Genomic DNA, 16,029 nt, shown 5'->3' with positions numbered 1-16,029 from the left:
ACAATGCCAAACCAGGCAATTATTTGACAAGAGAAGAAACGGTTGCTCAATGCTCAGGGATGCATGTAATGGCCTTCGACACGTAAGGTTATCTAATAGGGAACAGACATGGCATAGTATGCATCTCTGTTAAGAGTCCGGTATAGTGGTTAAAAGGATTCATTGAGAATGTGGCGATTAATTAAATTACAATAATGGAACAATAGAGAGTCTAACTTCCAGCAGTAAAGCAAATATGTTTATTAAGCACTTTAATATACATCAGAAAATTCGGCTTAATAGAGTACAGGAAATACGCTTTTTGAATGAAAAGTTCAATGTACATGGTAAGCTATTTACAATCAAATTGTTTAGGGTCAATTCAAAACAACATTACAGACAACACAGGCAAGACAAGTAATGACAGTTTGATAGATGGCGAAACAAGTTTGAATACTCGTCCAGAATTGATCCTAAAATGTTTCCTTTCTACCTTCATACTGTAGCACACCTTCATGCTGTACTGGAGAGCGGAGGGCTGTGACTTGGGCTTTATACCGTATGTGTTTGTGCATGCGACAGCGGTCCATTTCTTTCGCTCTCTCTTGGCACAAAATTGCTCACTGTGAACATTGTGAAAAGCCCTGCAAAAAAATATGACACGCCAATGCTCACACAGGCTCCACATAGTCCATTAGAAACACATGTTTCCAATCCGAAAGCACCATCCTCTGGACCCTCAATTGCCAGGGGAGCCAGAGCTGGGGGCAACTGATCTGCAGCCGCTCGGGCGGAGAAGAAAAAAAGCTGTTTCAACTTTGGCATGATAGGCATACATCTCAAACAATGCCTAAAAAACATCATATTATTGAAGTCTACTACTAGGTGAAGTCAAGTGAACCTTAAGCCTTTTTTGTGTCTTGCCCCAAAATATACTGCAATTATCAAAACATAGCCACACTACAATAGGGGAAAGAAAGCTTGAATTTAGTTTCTTGCATTGCGGGTTATATATAGAATTCTGTCAACGAATGCATTCACCCCGGCTTAAGCTTGAGACATTTGCATTCAGCACCAAACTCTGTAGTCGACAGTATACTAACGGTTATTTTAATCAATTTAAATGCACACAAAACAAATTCAAAGTCCCACAGGGACAAAATGAAATCACATTGGTTTAACGTTTTCAACGAACTCCCCCCCTTAGGTACTGTATCTGCAGTACTACAATACACATAGCAAAGAAAATATATTTAAGACGACCAAAATGGAGTCCAAAATAACTGCAGGAATTTTTTTGAACACAGCACCATGATAGAGCTTACAATACAAATGAAAGTGGCTTTTTCCTAAATAAATATGCTTGATTATACTTGTATAGCAAATTGCCTTAACTATTATCATATTACACACAGCATAGTCTACATGACCAGAAGTATGTGGACACCTGCTCGTCAAACATTTCATTCCAAAATCTTAGGCATTAATATGGAGTTGGTCCTCCCTTTGCCGCTATAACAGCCTCCCCCTCTTCTGGGAAGGCTTTCCACTAGATGTTGGAACATTGCTGTGGGACTTGCATTAGTGAGGCCGGGCATTTAGGCCTGGCTCGCAGTCGGCATTCCAATTCATCCCAAAGGTGCTGAGGTCAGGGCCAGTCAAGTTCTTCCACACCGATCTTGAAAAACCATTTCTGTATGGACCTCACTTTGTGCACAGGGGCATTGACATGCTTAAACAGGTAGGAAGCACAGAATTGTCTAGAATGTCACAGCATTAAGATTTCCCTTAACTGGAACTAAGGGGCCTAGCCTGAACTGTTTTCTATTTAATGAGGCAAGTCAGTTAAGAACAAATTCTTATTTTCAATGACATCTGCCTTGTTCGGGGGCAGAACAACATAATTTTACCTTGTCAACTCTAACCACTAGGCTACCTGCCACCTCTTGAAAAACAGCCACAGACCATTATTCCTCCTCCACCAAACTATAGTTGACACTATGTATTGGGGCAGGTAGCGCTGTCCTGGCATCCACCAAACCCAGACGAACTGACTTGTTGGAAAGGTGGCATCATATGACTGTGCCATGTTGAAAGTCACTGTGCTCTTCAGTAAGACCATTCTACTGACAATGTTTGTCTATGGAGATTGCATTTCTGCGTGCTCGATTTTATACCCCTCAGCAACAGGTGTGTCTGAAATAGCAGAATCCACTAATTTGAAGGGGTGTCCACATACCTTTTTATATATAGTATATGCTTAGCACACTGAACAAAGTTAAACACCGATTATTTGGGGTTTTCAGAAAGACAGAGTATCAACACGTGCAACATTATCCCATGTCATCGATTATCTTGATGTCCCTCTGATCAGATGTGACAATGAACTCAGTGGTAAATTGCTGTTGGTGTGTATGACTCCAGGACAAAACAACACACACAAAATATATATATGATCCTTTTGAACAATTCGTTTGAACCACATGAGCATAAACGGGAGACTGAACAAATGCATGTTTGTCATTCTCTTTTTAAAAAGTGCATACACTGCATAAATATCAATACATTAAATTAAATGATAGTGTGCATGATTACACTGAGAAGACTGTAACAGATGTAGGCACATTGAAGTATCAGTTCATGTAAGCCTTGTGCAGCGATCAACATTCTTCCCTTAGGTTTTCTGAGGTGTTCCACTTGAGAGTGGAAAACAATTCAATCGGTTCTTATGCGGATGAACATAGTTGCTTTGGCACATTCCCTCCGATGTCTGCATGACGAATGGTATTCAAGACATCTGAAACGGCAATGAAAATGATTTGGGTTAGTGCTGAGTTGGAAAACATCGTAGTCTTCTTGGCCAGAAAAGGACATTCTTTGAAATGCATCAGTCATGTTCAAGTTTGTTTAAGTTCTACTAATGATAATAGAATATTGACAGGACATTTCCATACAGTGTTTCCAGTAGTGGTGAGTGAGTCATTAGATTGTATTTTAATAACAACATACTGTATCAACAACGTGGCAATCAATCATACAAGTAATATACAGACATGTATACTAGTACACAGGGATTCTGATCTTCAGCCTTCATCCCATCCCTGCATGTTGTTAACTAGATCTTCTATCTTCAAGATGTAATGAAACCATGTGAAACCATACTGAAAATAAAGCCTGTCTGAATTGATCATCTACTTATTAAATCATTAATAAAACAACTGTTGAACACCAGAAGAACTCTAGAGTCGGTGGTTAATGCTTAGGAAAAAAGCGTGACATCAGATTAGTTTAAACCCTTACCAGCTATAATGGAGTCTCCTTTTTGTAGTTAAACCCAGGGTCAGATCCTTCTATCTGCAGTTTCAAGACTTGTTTAAGGCTTAATTCAGTCTCCCCTATGGGGTAGTTCTCCAGAACGTCCTGGTGCCCTCTATTCTGTACAGTCCTATGGACAGAAACCCTCCCGAGGAAAACCTGATTGCCCTGAAGATGGTAGTTGGGGTTGGTCATAATGCCATTTCGCTTCTTCTCTGCAATGCTCTGCTGTTGGATGAATAACTGCTCTTGGGTCAGTCCCACTTCTGGCTGGGTGGAGCCACCAACTATGATCTTGCAATGAGGATCTTTGACCGCAATGCTCGCTACAGACTTGTTGAGCGCAATCCTCTTATCAAACTGGGTCATCTCATATTCTAACACCTGACCCTGGGTTGAGCCAATGCTCTTGAGCCTTTTCTTGTCTCCAGACCCCCCTTTGCTGTTGGATGTGGTATTTTCGGTCTTGCTCCCTTTGGTCGACTTGAGACCTGGCTTAACCTGAGCCCAGTCAAATTCACTCGGAGACCCTTGCTGATGTCCAATGGACTTGGTGGTGGAGGAAGGTGAGACGATGGATTGTCGGCTCCGACTGCGAGGCAGAGAGTGTTGCTGGATTTGCTCTGTGAAGGTCATTCCGTGGAAACTATCTATGGGCACAGTCTGTGCAGTCGCTGTGGACGAGGTGGTTCTCAGTGAGGAGTTCTTCGAACTTTTGAGGGAATTATTTGAGAGAGACAACTTCTGTCTGTCCACGGTAGAGTCAGGAGATTCCGAAGGGGAGCTGAAGGCGTGGACAGGACCGTTCTGTAAACCACGTCCAGATAACTGCATATCTCCAGCTCCTGTGCTGCCAGAGCTGTTGGATTTTATTGTGAGGGAGTGCATTTTCCCAGACACAGAGAGTGGGATTTTCTGTTCCATAGTGTGTACTGGCGAAGGACTACAGCCATTAAGACTCGAGGCCCCATACTTCTCAAGAAGTTTGATGATCATTGAATGCCCCCCTTTTGCAGCCACACGCATGGCTGTGCGTCCAAACTGGTCTGCGTGGTTGGGGTCAGCGCCATGCTCCAGAAGGATCTGCACTACATCTCTGTGCCCCTCTTGGGCAGCAATGCCAAGCGCTGTTGCCCCCTGATTACATGTATTATCCACGTGAGTGCCATTGTCAATCAAGAACTGCACAACATTTGCGTGGCCTTGCCAAGCTGCTGACTGGAGGGCCGATCGCTTCTCGTTGTCACAAGAGTTCACGTCGGCATGATAGTTGATCAGCATCCTGACCATTTCTACATGCCCTTGCCAGCAGGACACGTGGAGGGCTGTCCTTCCCTCTGTGTCGCTGACTTCCACATTTGCCCCATTTTCCAGGAAGTACTCCGCCATTGCTAGCTGATTCTCAAGTGCCAATATGTATAATGTTGGGCGTCCGTCTGCGTCTTTATAATCTATATTCGCACCATGACTCAGCAACAGTTCAACAATATCCCTGTGGCCTTCCAGTGCAGCTGCCCTGAGAGAATTCCTCCCATCGTAACCTCTCTGGTCGATGCAAGACTTGTTGTCCAGAAGAATGTGGACAGAGTCATAGTGGCCCTCTTGCGCAGACAATATCAGGGGTATTCGACCATCGTTATCCACCTCTGTGCATCGGGCACCTTGCTCAATGAGGGCATCGCATACTTGCCGGTGACCCTCAAATGAGGCCATGTGCAGTGGGGTCCAGCCTGAGTCATCTCTGTGATTTTCATCTAGCCCTCTGTCCAGCAGAGTTCGGACCACCTCTACATTCCCTTGAGCGGACGCTATGCTCAGAACAGTCCTTCCTTCACTGTCGATGCTGTCTACAGCTGCACCCCAGAAAAGCAGGGTATTGACAACAGAGGCATGGCCCATGGATGCTGCTGCAAGAAGAGGCGTTCGGCCATTGTTGTCAGTGTGATCCACGTCAGCTCCACCTTCCAGCAGCAGATCAACTACGTCCACATGTCCTTCATAGGCAGCCACAAGGAGGGGGGTCATGCAGTCTTTGTCGCAGTGGTCCACCTCTGCACCCCTGTCAATGAGGAGGCTTACGACAGAGGCATGACCTTTACTGGCAGGCACACAGAGAGCAGCAACTGAGAGGGCTGTCCTTCCGTCCGCATCTTCATGGTTCACCTCTGCCCCGTGTTCCAAGAGGTGCTCTACGATTTCTCTGTGCCCCATGTATGCCGCTGCAATGAGAGCCGTCCTTCCTTCATTGTCTGCTTTGTTGACTTCTGCCCCGTGTTGGAGGAGGTTCAGCACGATGTCTTCATGACCTCCCCAAGCTGCGGCTCTCAAGGCGGTTCTGCTGTCGGCATCAGCACAGTCAACTTTGGCACCGGCATAGAGGAGAGCAGACACCACCTCCGAATGCCCACCCCAGGCTGCAGACCTAAGGGCGGTCCACCCATCGTGGTCTGTGTGATTGATGTTTGCCTCACAGCCAATGAGGCAGTTGACCACCTTAGTATGCCCTTGTCTTGCAGCAAGAGTAAGTGCCGTTTGTCCATGGCTGTCCACCAGCTCCATGTTGGCTCTTCTGGATATGAGAAAGTTCACCACATCCAGGTTTCCACTGTACGCAGCATTGGCCAGCAAAGTTCTGCCACTGGAATCACATTGGTTCACAGAGGCCCCATTGTCTAGCAATGTCCGAATGGAATCCTCTCTCTCCAGTGCCTGCTGCACTATGCAAGAGGCATGGTCGTCCTCGTTGTTGACATGAGCCCCAGCTTTGACCAGAAGCTGTAGCACCTCCTGTTCTTTAGGTATGGAGGTGGAAAGAGAGTCTTTAGTCGGGGTGCCATTCCACACCATCCAAAGAGCCAGGTTGAAAGGCTCTATCTGCAGGTTGGATTTGATCAGATGCAGGGCAAACTCCTGCACCTCCAGCGGTTTGAGCTGCTTGGCCCTGCAAGTGTAACTCATTGCCATCATTCTATGTCCCTCCGCTTCATTACACAAGTACTTTTGGGTACAATGCTTAACATCCAGGAGCCACTCGGCAAAACTGTAGTGAAAGAGGATCTTAGTACTTCTGAGGCCATCGATCAACAACTTGGAGAGGATGTCCAACTTCTTCTGAAAGTCCTCCATGGTGAGGGCCATGTTTTTGGTCCAGACAGCATAGTAAAGCTCCTTGACAGTAAGCGGCCTGCAGGTGGCGAGGATCACGTTGAGGATGGGCTGGACTTTGGCAAACTGCTTCCGGACAAACAGCCTTTGGCAGAGCCACAAGTAGAGGCCATTGAGGGTGCCGGGGATGTCACGGATCTCTCGCAGCATGATGAAGTTCTCCACCACCCCGTCCAGCACTCGTTCCAGGTACAGGAAGCAGCCGCTGCTTTTGATGTGCAGCTGGTTGAGCATCTCGGCCGTCTCCTTGGTAAGATGCTGGCGAAGGGCCTCCTCCTGGTCGAGTCTGTGGAGGATGTACTGCTGCACGTCCTTGACGATGTAGGCTTTACGGAGGTCATCCAGGCTGATTTTACGGAATCCTAGAAAATAGAAGGAAAAAAAACTATTAGTTTACCACAAACTTTTATTTCCACCAACTTCTTCCCACACATTTCCATGATTAATATGGCAGTGTTACAGTGTATCAGAGTAATACAGAGCGGGTATAATTAGTCTTTACACTGAATTTCAGCACTCATACGAAGATAAGTAATACATTTTCCCATGGTGACCCTAAATTCTCAGAAAGACGCCTGACCTTCAGAATATAGTCACTCCATTTTCCCATTGATCTTTTACCTTTGAAAAATTATATTACATCAATCTTCCATTTCCTAAAGCAGAGACGAATTAGTGGCAAAGCCATGTTGTTAGAATAAAACCTTTCAAAGGAATTGAGAGCATGACCCTGGTCTCTGGCAGAGTAATCAGTTCAGCATCGATATGGCAGATCTTTTGTGAAGGACTATGGAAAACAAAGCTGCTGTAATTGACGCTCTAAAGGGGTATTTGATGCCTTTGATTAAGGCCTTTGATTATCCTAAGAAAACACAATACATTATCAGTCCAATACATTTAACCAAAGACATATCAATAAGATTGTAAAATATACTGCACAATAATATAAAACGCAACATGCAACAATTTCAAAGATTTTACTGACTTGCAATTCTGAAGGAAATCAGTCAAAAGTTCATTAGCCCCTAATCTATGGTTTTCACATGACTGGGAATACAGATATATCTTTTTTTAAAGGTATTTGTGTTGGCCACAGATACCTTAAAAAAAAGTAGGGGCTTAGATCAGAAAACAAGTCAGTTTCTGGTGTGACCACCATTTGCCTCATGCAGCGCTACACATCTGTGTAATGCTGCCCCAGACCTCTTCAATGGCTGTAAAAAGTTGCTGGATATTGGCAGAAATCATACATAAACATGAGGTGATGGCGGTGGAAGAATGGCACAACGATGGACCTCAGGATCTCGTCAAGGTAGCTTTGTGAATTCAAATTGCCATCGTGTTCATAGCTTATGTCTGTCCATACCAAAACCTCATCGCCGCCATGGGGCACTCTGTTCACAATGCTGACATCAGCAAACGGCTCTCCCACACAACGCCATTCATGTGGTGCGCAGTTGTGAGGCCGGTTGGACGCACTGTCAAATTTTCTAAAACAATGTTGGAGGCGGCTTATGGTAGAGAAAGAAACATTCAATTCTCTGGCAGCATCTCTGGTGGACATTCCTGCAGTCAGCATGCCAATTGCACAGTCCCTCAAAACTTGAGACATCTGTGGCATTGTGTTGTGTGACAAAACTGCACATTTTAGAGTGGCCTTTTATTGTCCCCAGCACAAGGGACCTGTGTAATGATCATGCTTTTTAACTAGCTTCTTGATATGCCACACCTGTCAGGTTGATGGATTATCTTGGCAAAGGAGAAATGCTCACTAACAGGGATGTAAATGAATTTGTGCACAAAATTTGAGAGAAATACAATTGCTGTGCGTATGGAACCTTTCTGGGATCTTCTATTTCAGCTCATGAAATGGGACCAACACTTTACATGTTGCATTTATATTTTTGTTCAGTGTAAGTAGTTTTGGAAAATAAAGTATGCAAATAAGACTCTCTTATACAATACACATCAAAATCCTTAAAGCTCAGGGCCTAACTAATTAATTAAAGCTCAGGGCCCAACTAATTCATTAAAGCTCAGGGCCCAACTAATTCATTAAAATGACCTCTCCTCACATATCTCAGAAACATGCATTGAGACCTGTACTGTAATATATTTGAGAGAAAAGCCACAAAGTAGGTAACACCTGGGAGACATTACCATTTTATAGTACACCAATGGCCATAAGACAACTCTACTGCTTCACTCATTAACAGACTACATGCACAGACCAGACCTTTAGAAAGAAATCACCATGGGTCTTAATGAATGACCCCACTAATGTGCAGTAGCAATCCTTTCCCAGATAGGGAAATTTAGCTCCATGCCAGACTGCTAACAGACATGTAGAGGGAAACTTCCTTCATGTTGAAGCAGTTAGCTCAGGCTACACACCCAAGGGCAGGGGAAGCATAGATGTATTTACTGTTCCCATGGTCTTAGGCCTTCTGGGGAAACAAGAGACTCGTTCAATGTTGACATATTTCTCAATTCTAAACTAGCCTCCTGCTGTGGGAAACGGGTGTTAAATTCCTTTCTTTTATCTAATTGCCTAGATCATCAAAAACAAGCCACTTCTAAATGTTTCCTGAAGAAATGGGCTCATTTCCTGCTGCCTGGGTTAGGGTAACCGGGTTAATTAAATGAAGGTACCTTAATAAATAAAACAAACATTGCAAAGTAAGGATCTGAGAGGATTCTAGACAGAGACCAATGACAACGTTTAGACACAATCAACATGCTCAGAATCAATCAGTGCCATTAATACTACAAACTGGGTTGGTTTGATTGTCTGTGCACAAGTATCACAAAGCCTGTGGCATTGTGCCCTCCAGTAATAAGACTATGAAACCTTATCCAACACAGATCAATGGAACCACACCTGTAGGTACACGAGGCACACCCCTCTAATCATTGTCATTGTAGCTTTCGACACATGAACCTGGCAGTACTCATACATGTGCGATAAACCGATCCTTGAGGAATATAAAACGTTTCAGGCAAGTCAGGGTTAATTACGTTCTACATTATAAAATGCCATTCCTAATAATTACAAACTATCTGTGGTATATTACCATTCCATGCTATAACAGAAACAACAAAAAACAATGCAGCTAATCTGTCCTACATAATGTAGTCACTAATAACAGAGTACAGTAGGATCACCATAATATTACTTAGAACCCAATGACCCAAAGCCTCTGTGTGTCAGTCAATGTTTTTAGCAACAGAGTATTTTCCACTGCCTCTTTCAGGCCCTGTGGCCTCCTGCTCCACCTCAGTCTCATTCTCCGCTAAGCATTCGGGATCCCTCCAGCGGAGACAGGAAACCCACTGCCCGAGAGGAGGAAGAGGCCATTAAGAAGGGGGACTGAACGATATCTACGACAGATTACCTAAAAGTCAATTTTAGCCAGCCGGGAGCTTTTGCCTCAGCATGTTGTCTTTTAAAAGGTTATCTCAGTGTTTGATTTAGACACGGGTAACCCACCATCAGAGGATCAGTGAATCAGACGACACTGCATAGCAACTTGTAGCAGTTATTTATCTCTCGAGACAATGATGAACAACGAATGCACTCCTTCTCTCCTACAGTTTTGAGACTACTGTCCTCCCCCAGTTCCTATATGGTTGTTCATATGTACATTATGAACACTGATGATGTGGAAAAGTCAAGAGGAGGAAAAGAGAGAGAGCAAGTTAACCACAGCCATCTTGAAATAGAGCATTTTCCCTGAAAACATTTCCAGAGGCCCGGAGAAAGGAAAAGAAAGAAATGAACAAGCATGGGCCCCCTGTCTGAACACACCAGAGGTCTTTTCATTAAATGACTATAAATGGAGGAATCTGACCTACAATTCCCACTTGAGTCATCACAGACATCACTTCATATGGCCTGAAACTCTGCTGTGCAGTCGTGGCAATAACATTGTTCTCCTTGTGTGGCACAGATGAATACAAGAGAAAGTTGAGGCAACAACTTCGGCTCATCGCAGTAGCAGATGTAGTCACTAGCTACACAATTAACTGCTATCAGAGGTCTGCATGACTCATGTTGCACAGGCCTTTCAAGAAGCGTGTTTTCTTTTAACTGCAGGCAAGGACATGATGCCAAGACCTTGAAACTTTTCCAAGTCAACTGGACCACAGTCAATTGTAACTGGGGGGCTGCAACAGTACGAGCATGGATGGCAGGGGTCTGAACAGAGATGGACAGCTAACCAACCAACAACTGACGCATTCATCAGGCCAGGGATGCAGCGCCGAGTACAGGCCTCTGAGCCAGCTGCTGCTCGTTACGGAACTGGATAGTAGCCACGAGCGACACAGTCCAATACAAAATGAGGAACCGTTGTCAGATGACAAATGAGGTAGGGTGTGTGTGTATGGAGTGGGGGGTGGTTACAGGTTCTGACCCATGGACCTGGTTCTGACCGACAGCATCTCAAATTTGTCACATTCTTCGCGAACCACCATATTAAGTCATAAGATCCAAAAGGTAAACAGAAACCCTAGCTCCTCTGCTCTAGCCTGCCGTAACCCCCCCCACCCCCCCAACTCGACAAACGCCTGTCCAACAGCTGCAGAGGTCTTGGCTCCAACACCGAAAACAGCAGCCTCCCAAACACAAGTATGTGGGACGAGACTCTGCTCAAACCGTCTGTAGAAAAATAAGTCTTAAAAGCTTCAGTTGCCTTTTCATTTTGAAAAATGTCTGCTGCACGCTCGAACACTGATTACATTAGATAAATGTTAGTGAACTGCGGAAAAGATGCCATAGTCTATTTGTTATTGAGAAATGAAATGTAGATGGAAGTTGGTATTCATTTAAAATAAGTAAGAAATGAAAACTGTAACTGTACTCAAGTTTATTTGTTGGGAGAAACATAACTATGTCAATGATTTCTGTGCCACTGGAAACAACTACATAAACATTCAAACAATTCATTTGCAGAGAGTAATCCTGGCGGCACAAGCTTGAATGGGTCTTGTCCGAACGTGTCCTCTCCTGAATTTCAAAACGGGAGAGGAGACCATCCAGTTAGACCTGTTGTGGTAACTGAGTGGACTGGGGAACACTGAAAGGTATACACTTCGGGCCATTTAGTACAGCCTAGTATTACAGTCTACAATCTAATGGTCCCATCAAGCCACCTGCATGAAAACGCATCACACGCTGCAGGAATACATCTATCAAAGATGATTTATGTGAAACACTGCAGAGCCTGCAGACTGATTAGGGGAAATATCCAGCCAATGAAACGATGTGTTGTATTCCAGAGATACTACAGTATGAGATGAATTCATAAGGCAGCGCACCTGGGTGGCTATGCTCAGCTCAGTCTTTGACCCACAACGGGTCACTATATCTACAGCTGGTTTGACATGAAGCCTCCTTTTTGCATGCAGCTGCACCAATGACTAGCCTTTTCCTCCAGATGACATTTTGAAAGCCTGCATTAAACTGATGGTGATACTATGTTTCACAACTAGGGCCAGCCATTTATCCTGACCACATGACCTAACCAGTAAAAAATAGTTACTAAAAAGAACAGTATTGTTTTGGTTGCATCTTGCCATGGTTCCACTCTTACTGACCTAATTAATCAATATTTTTTACATTTATTGTCATTAGCGCAGACTCTCTTGCCTAGAGTGACTTACAGGAGCAATTTAACGGTTAAGTGCTTTGCTCAAGGGCACATATAAACAGATTTTTCACCCAGCCGGCTCGGGGATTTGCACCAGCGACCTTTCGGTTACTGGCCCAATTCTCTTAACCGCCGGGCTATCTTCCACCCTTTTTGACCCACTCTTTATGATTTTCGGCACAGATTTTCGGCACAGAGTAACGTGTCCCGTCTTGGATGCCAATCGTGTTGTTTTTGCCGTCAATTCAAATCAACCTCTGTCTGCTATCGGTGTGCAGCAGGGAGTCTGGAACCATTTTGTTCAGCACGTCCACGCACCAGATTTAACGCTCAGCCCATGGAATGTTCACAGAGCTCGCCGTAAAACCCAGGTACTTGCAAAGTTATTCTTGGCACGAGAGTCGGAGTCAGTCTGGCATACCACCCTGTCTTTAGCACGCTTTACCCCCCGTTGCAAGGCGAACCGTTGGCTTGCCAGAAATTATAGGGCATTTATTTTCCTCAAATCAAATTAAGACCTAATTAAAGATCTCTGTATCGAAACGAGAACCAACATGCCTATACAGAAACCTAAAGAGAATACTAATCTTGTTCTATGAAACCGGGGATTGTTGGCAGGGCCATGCTGCATTCCAAAAGGCCATCACCTAGAAGGCAAAGAGACAGAGTTCTTTAACCATGTCTTGAGTCATGTTTCTGCGGTGCAGCACCAAAGGTCTCATAGATACACAGACACAGAAGACCTGTAATTTGCTTGGCTGTCAGACTGCTCGTGGTAAATACAGCATTCGGGGGGGATTAGGGTTGTCTTCAGCACAGCCAAGTAGCGCTCAACACGCAGACCCAGAGACTAACCAGCATACAGGACTACAAACCTGATGCACACTCTGTAAACACCAACTCAGCAACTATGAAGTTAACGGCAACTATGACGTTAGTAGTAGATAAATATAACCTATATCTAACTTATGGTTAACAATTAGATTGCCTCAAAGGTATTAGACTGTGCAACCAAAACAAACATATCGAAATAACCATAGAACAACCAAATACTATCATTTTAAGGATATTTTAGTCCGTTGAGGCTGTGCATTCTGTAAGCAATACCTTCCTGACAAATAAGTGATCCACATATCTAGCACAAAGTTATTTGAATGGTCACTTCCACTGACATCCCTCCCATTTCTAATGATTTTACGTCACCCGTACTACGTCCACGCTTCCTACATCTATGACAATATGTCATGACAGTGGAGCCTGCTGGTCAATGATAGGCCATCCAAACACCATCTTCATCCCTCTTTGGGGAGCATTCCACTCTTGGTGTAGAATAAATAAACAGTCATCGATGCTTTACAGCGATATTTGTGTTGTCAGCTGGCCAGAATATAGTGAGGCCTCTCCATTTGCACCAAAATGAAGAAAACAACTCCCAGGATGGAGACGTTTGAGTGCTTTGACTTTCTTTCGGAGGGGCCCTATGCTCTGCGGCCCCTCGTAACCAAGCTTGGGTCTGCAGACAAGGGCTGGTCTGAGAGCTATGGTGGGGGCAGGAGAGGCCTGCTATTTCATTTCTGGTCAGTGGTGGTAAATCAGGCCTGTCACCTGGCTTTGGTGCAAAGAATGGTCCATTCACAGCCGGAGCAGAGAAGGCACAGCTCCTCACTAGGGTGGACTACAGCTCCTCACTAGGGTGGACTGCAGCTCCTCACTAGGGTGGACTACAGCTCCTCACTAGGGTGGACTACAGCTCCTCACTAGGGTGGACTACAGCTCCTCACTAGGGTGGACAACAGCTCCTCACTAGGGTGGACTACAGCTCCTCACTAGGGTGGACTACAGCTCCTCACTAGGGTGGACTACAGCTCCTCACTAGGGTGGACTACAGCTCCTCACTAGGGTGGACAACAGCTCCTCACTAGGGTGGACAACAGCTCCTCACTAGGGTGGACAACAGCTCCTCACTAGGGTGGACTACAGCTCCTCACTAGGGTGGACTACAGCTCCTCACTAGTGTGGACTACAGCTCCTCACTAGGGTGGACTACAGCTCCTCACTAGGGTGGACTACAGCTCCTCACTAGGGTGGACAACAGCTCCTCACTAGGGTGGACAACAGCTCCTCACTAGGGTGGACTACAGCTCCTCACTAGTGTGGACTACAGCTCCTCACTAGTGTGGACTACAGCTCCTCACTAGTGTGGACTACAGTTCCTCACTAGGGTGGACTACAGCTCCTCACTAGGGTGGACAACAGCTCCTCACTAGGGTGGACAACAGCTCCTCACTAGGGTGGACAACAGCTCCTCACTAGGGTGGACTACAGCTCCTCACTAGTGTGGACTACAGCTCCTCACTAGGGTGGACTACAGTCTCTCTCTGAAGAGACGTGAGAAGGAAACAAAAGCTGCTGATAAAACCACCGTTTCAGAGAACGGACGCAGCATAAATGGTGACACACAAGCATGGGGGGAGTAACAGGTATGTATGTGGTAGACATTAGTTATAGGAGTGATTTGTGCTCAATAGCCCAATGCATAAATGTTGTCTCGATAAAGTAATGAACAAGTGAACCATTATTTCCCTATGGAGGGCAGAAGAATGTCCCCTGGAAGGGTTTAGGCTTCCAGCCACCATTCCTGGGTGAAAAACTGAAATATGCCCGTCTTAAAATCCTGTTGCTATACATGGCCAAAAAACTTTATTGGACAGATGGTATCCATCACTACAGTTCTACTGTACTCTGACAGGGAAACAAGACAGGGCTTCATCATGCATTCCGAATGAGTTTTCACATGATTAGTCAGTCGTTTTCAGTCAAGACTACAATGTTTCACTGTCCGCTGTTTACAAAGAGTGCACGGCAAACATAGTAAGGTAATCAGACATTCCGGAAAGAAGCTCTTTCAGCTTAAATCCTGATCATGTTAACCTTCAAGACAAATCTGAGAGAGAGAGAGAGAGAGAGAGAGCTGAATGGTGGCCTACCCAATGACCTTTTGGTCAAAAGTCATTCTCCAAACTCAATCTTCACTATATTCATGTGACCACAAAGTTCCCACAACCACAAAACAGTGTGTATTGGGCTACAAACACCTCCTCCGCTCAGGACAAAAGTGCTATTTTCAATAGGAGCATGCGGTCGCTTTACAGAGAGCGTGACGCTGCACTCTGGCAGTACTCTGCCAACACAAACTGGCCTCGTAAACAATACAGAGGACTATTTTTAGTGTACGCTTGGACTCAATTTGATACTCTAAGTCTTGTGGTCTATTTTCATCAAGCTCTACGGGAATTGTGAGTATTCGCACAGCGGTTAAAATAAGTGGGTGTGTCTAATGGACGATCAAGTAAGCGTGCATGTGTGTGGGAGGCTGCAGAGCTGAACGGTTGCTGATGGTGTGGAAAACACAGAACAATGAACACAGACTAAACCAAAATGAATGGCTTGACCACGTCATGAAACTCTTCGAGTTTTGCTTTCTGTGAATGCTAAACCTATTACTCAGAAGCACAAGCCACTTTATCGGGTGTGTAGACTTTTGATCCTGTGACTGATACAACAGCTAGCAGCATTTCAAAACACATGTTTGACATGTTCATTTTCCCTCTGCAACAGACAGGTAAAACGTATCTCGCTGTTTTAATTATTCCGTCGGGCGTTTAAAGTGACAGTAGGCTATGACATGGGCTTGGCCCTTATCATAGTGACAACTAAAGGGATGGAGAGGGCGGGAGTCAAAGAGAAAACACAAGAGATAACTGTTGTTTATCGTATTGCTCCCATGGTGAATCTTCCTCTCAATAAAACCATATCAAAACAACTGTAAATAAAAATACCAGTAATCATTAATATCACTATTAATTATCAGGAAGCAACTTCCTGATAATGCTTCCTGATGAGGATTATCATCAGGGAT

General features: G+C 44.7%; 1 protein-coding gene across 2 annotated transcripts in view; it reads right to left on the bottom strand.

Annotated features, from left to right (window-relative positions):
• Positions 1–216: 216 nt before the first annotated feature.
• Positions 217–16,029, bottom strand: part of LOC110488887 (ankyrin repeat domain-containing protein 50) — a 47,394-nt gene continuing 31,581 nt past the window's right edge. For both annotated transcript variants that reach the window (XM_021561329.3, XM_021561330.3), the window contains exons 4-5: positions 3,280–6,821; positions 217–2,776 (exon numbers count right to left, since the gene is read on the bottom strand). In XM_021561329.3, coding sequence (XP_021417004.1) covers positions 3,283–6,821 — 3,539 coding nt within the window. In that variant the 3' untranslated portion in view covers positions 217–2,776; positions 3,280–3,282. The remainder of the gene's footprint in view (positions 2,777–3,279; positions 6,822–16,029) is intronic.

The sequence above is a fragment of the Oncorhynchus mykiss genome, chromosome 14, assembly GCF_057628025.1.
Source record: "Oncorhynchus mykiss isolate SJ-2025 chromosome 14, ASM5762802v1, whole genome shotgun sequence".
NCBI lineage: Eukaryota > Metazoa > Chordata > Actinopteri > Salmoniformes > Salmonidae > Oncorhynchus > Oncorhynchus mykiss.
This window is presented reverse-complemented; position numbering and strand designations above follow the sequence as displayed.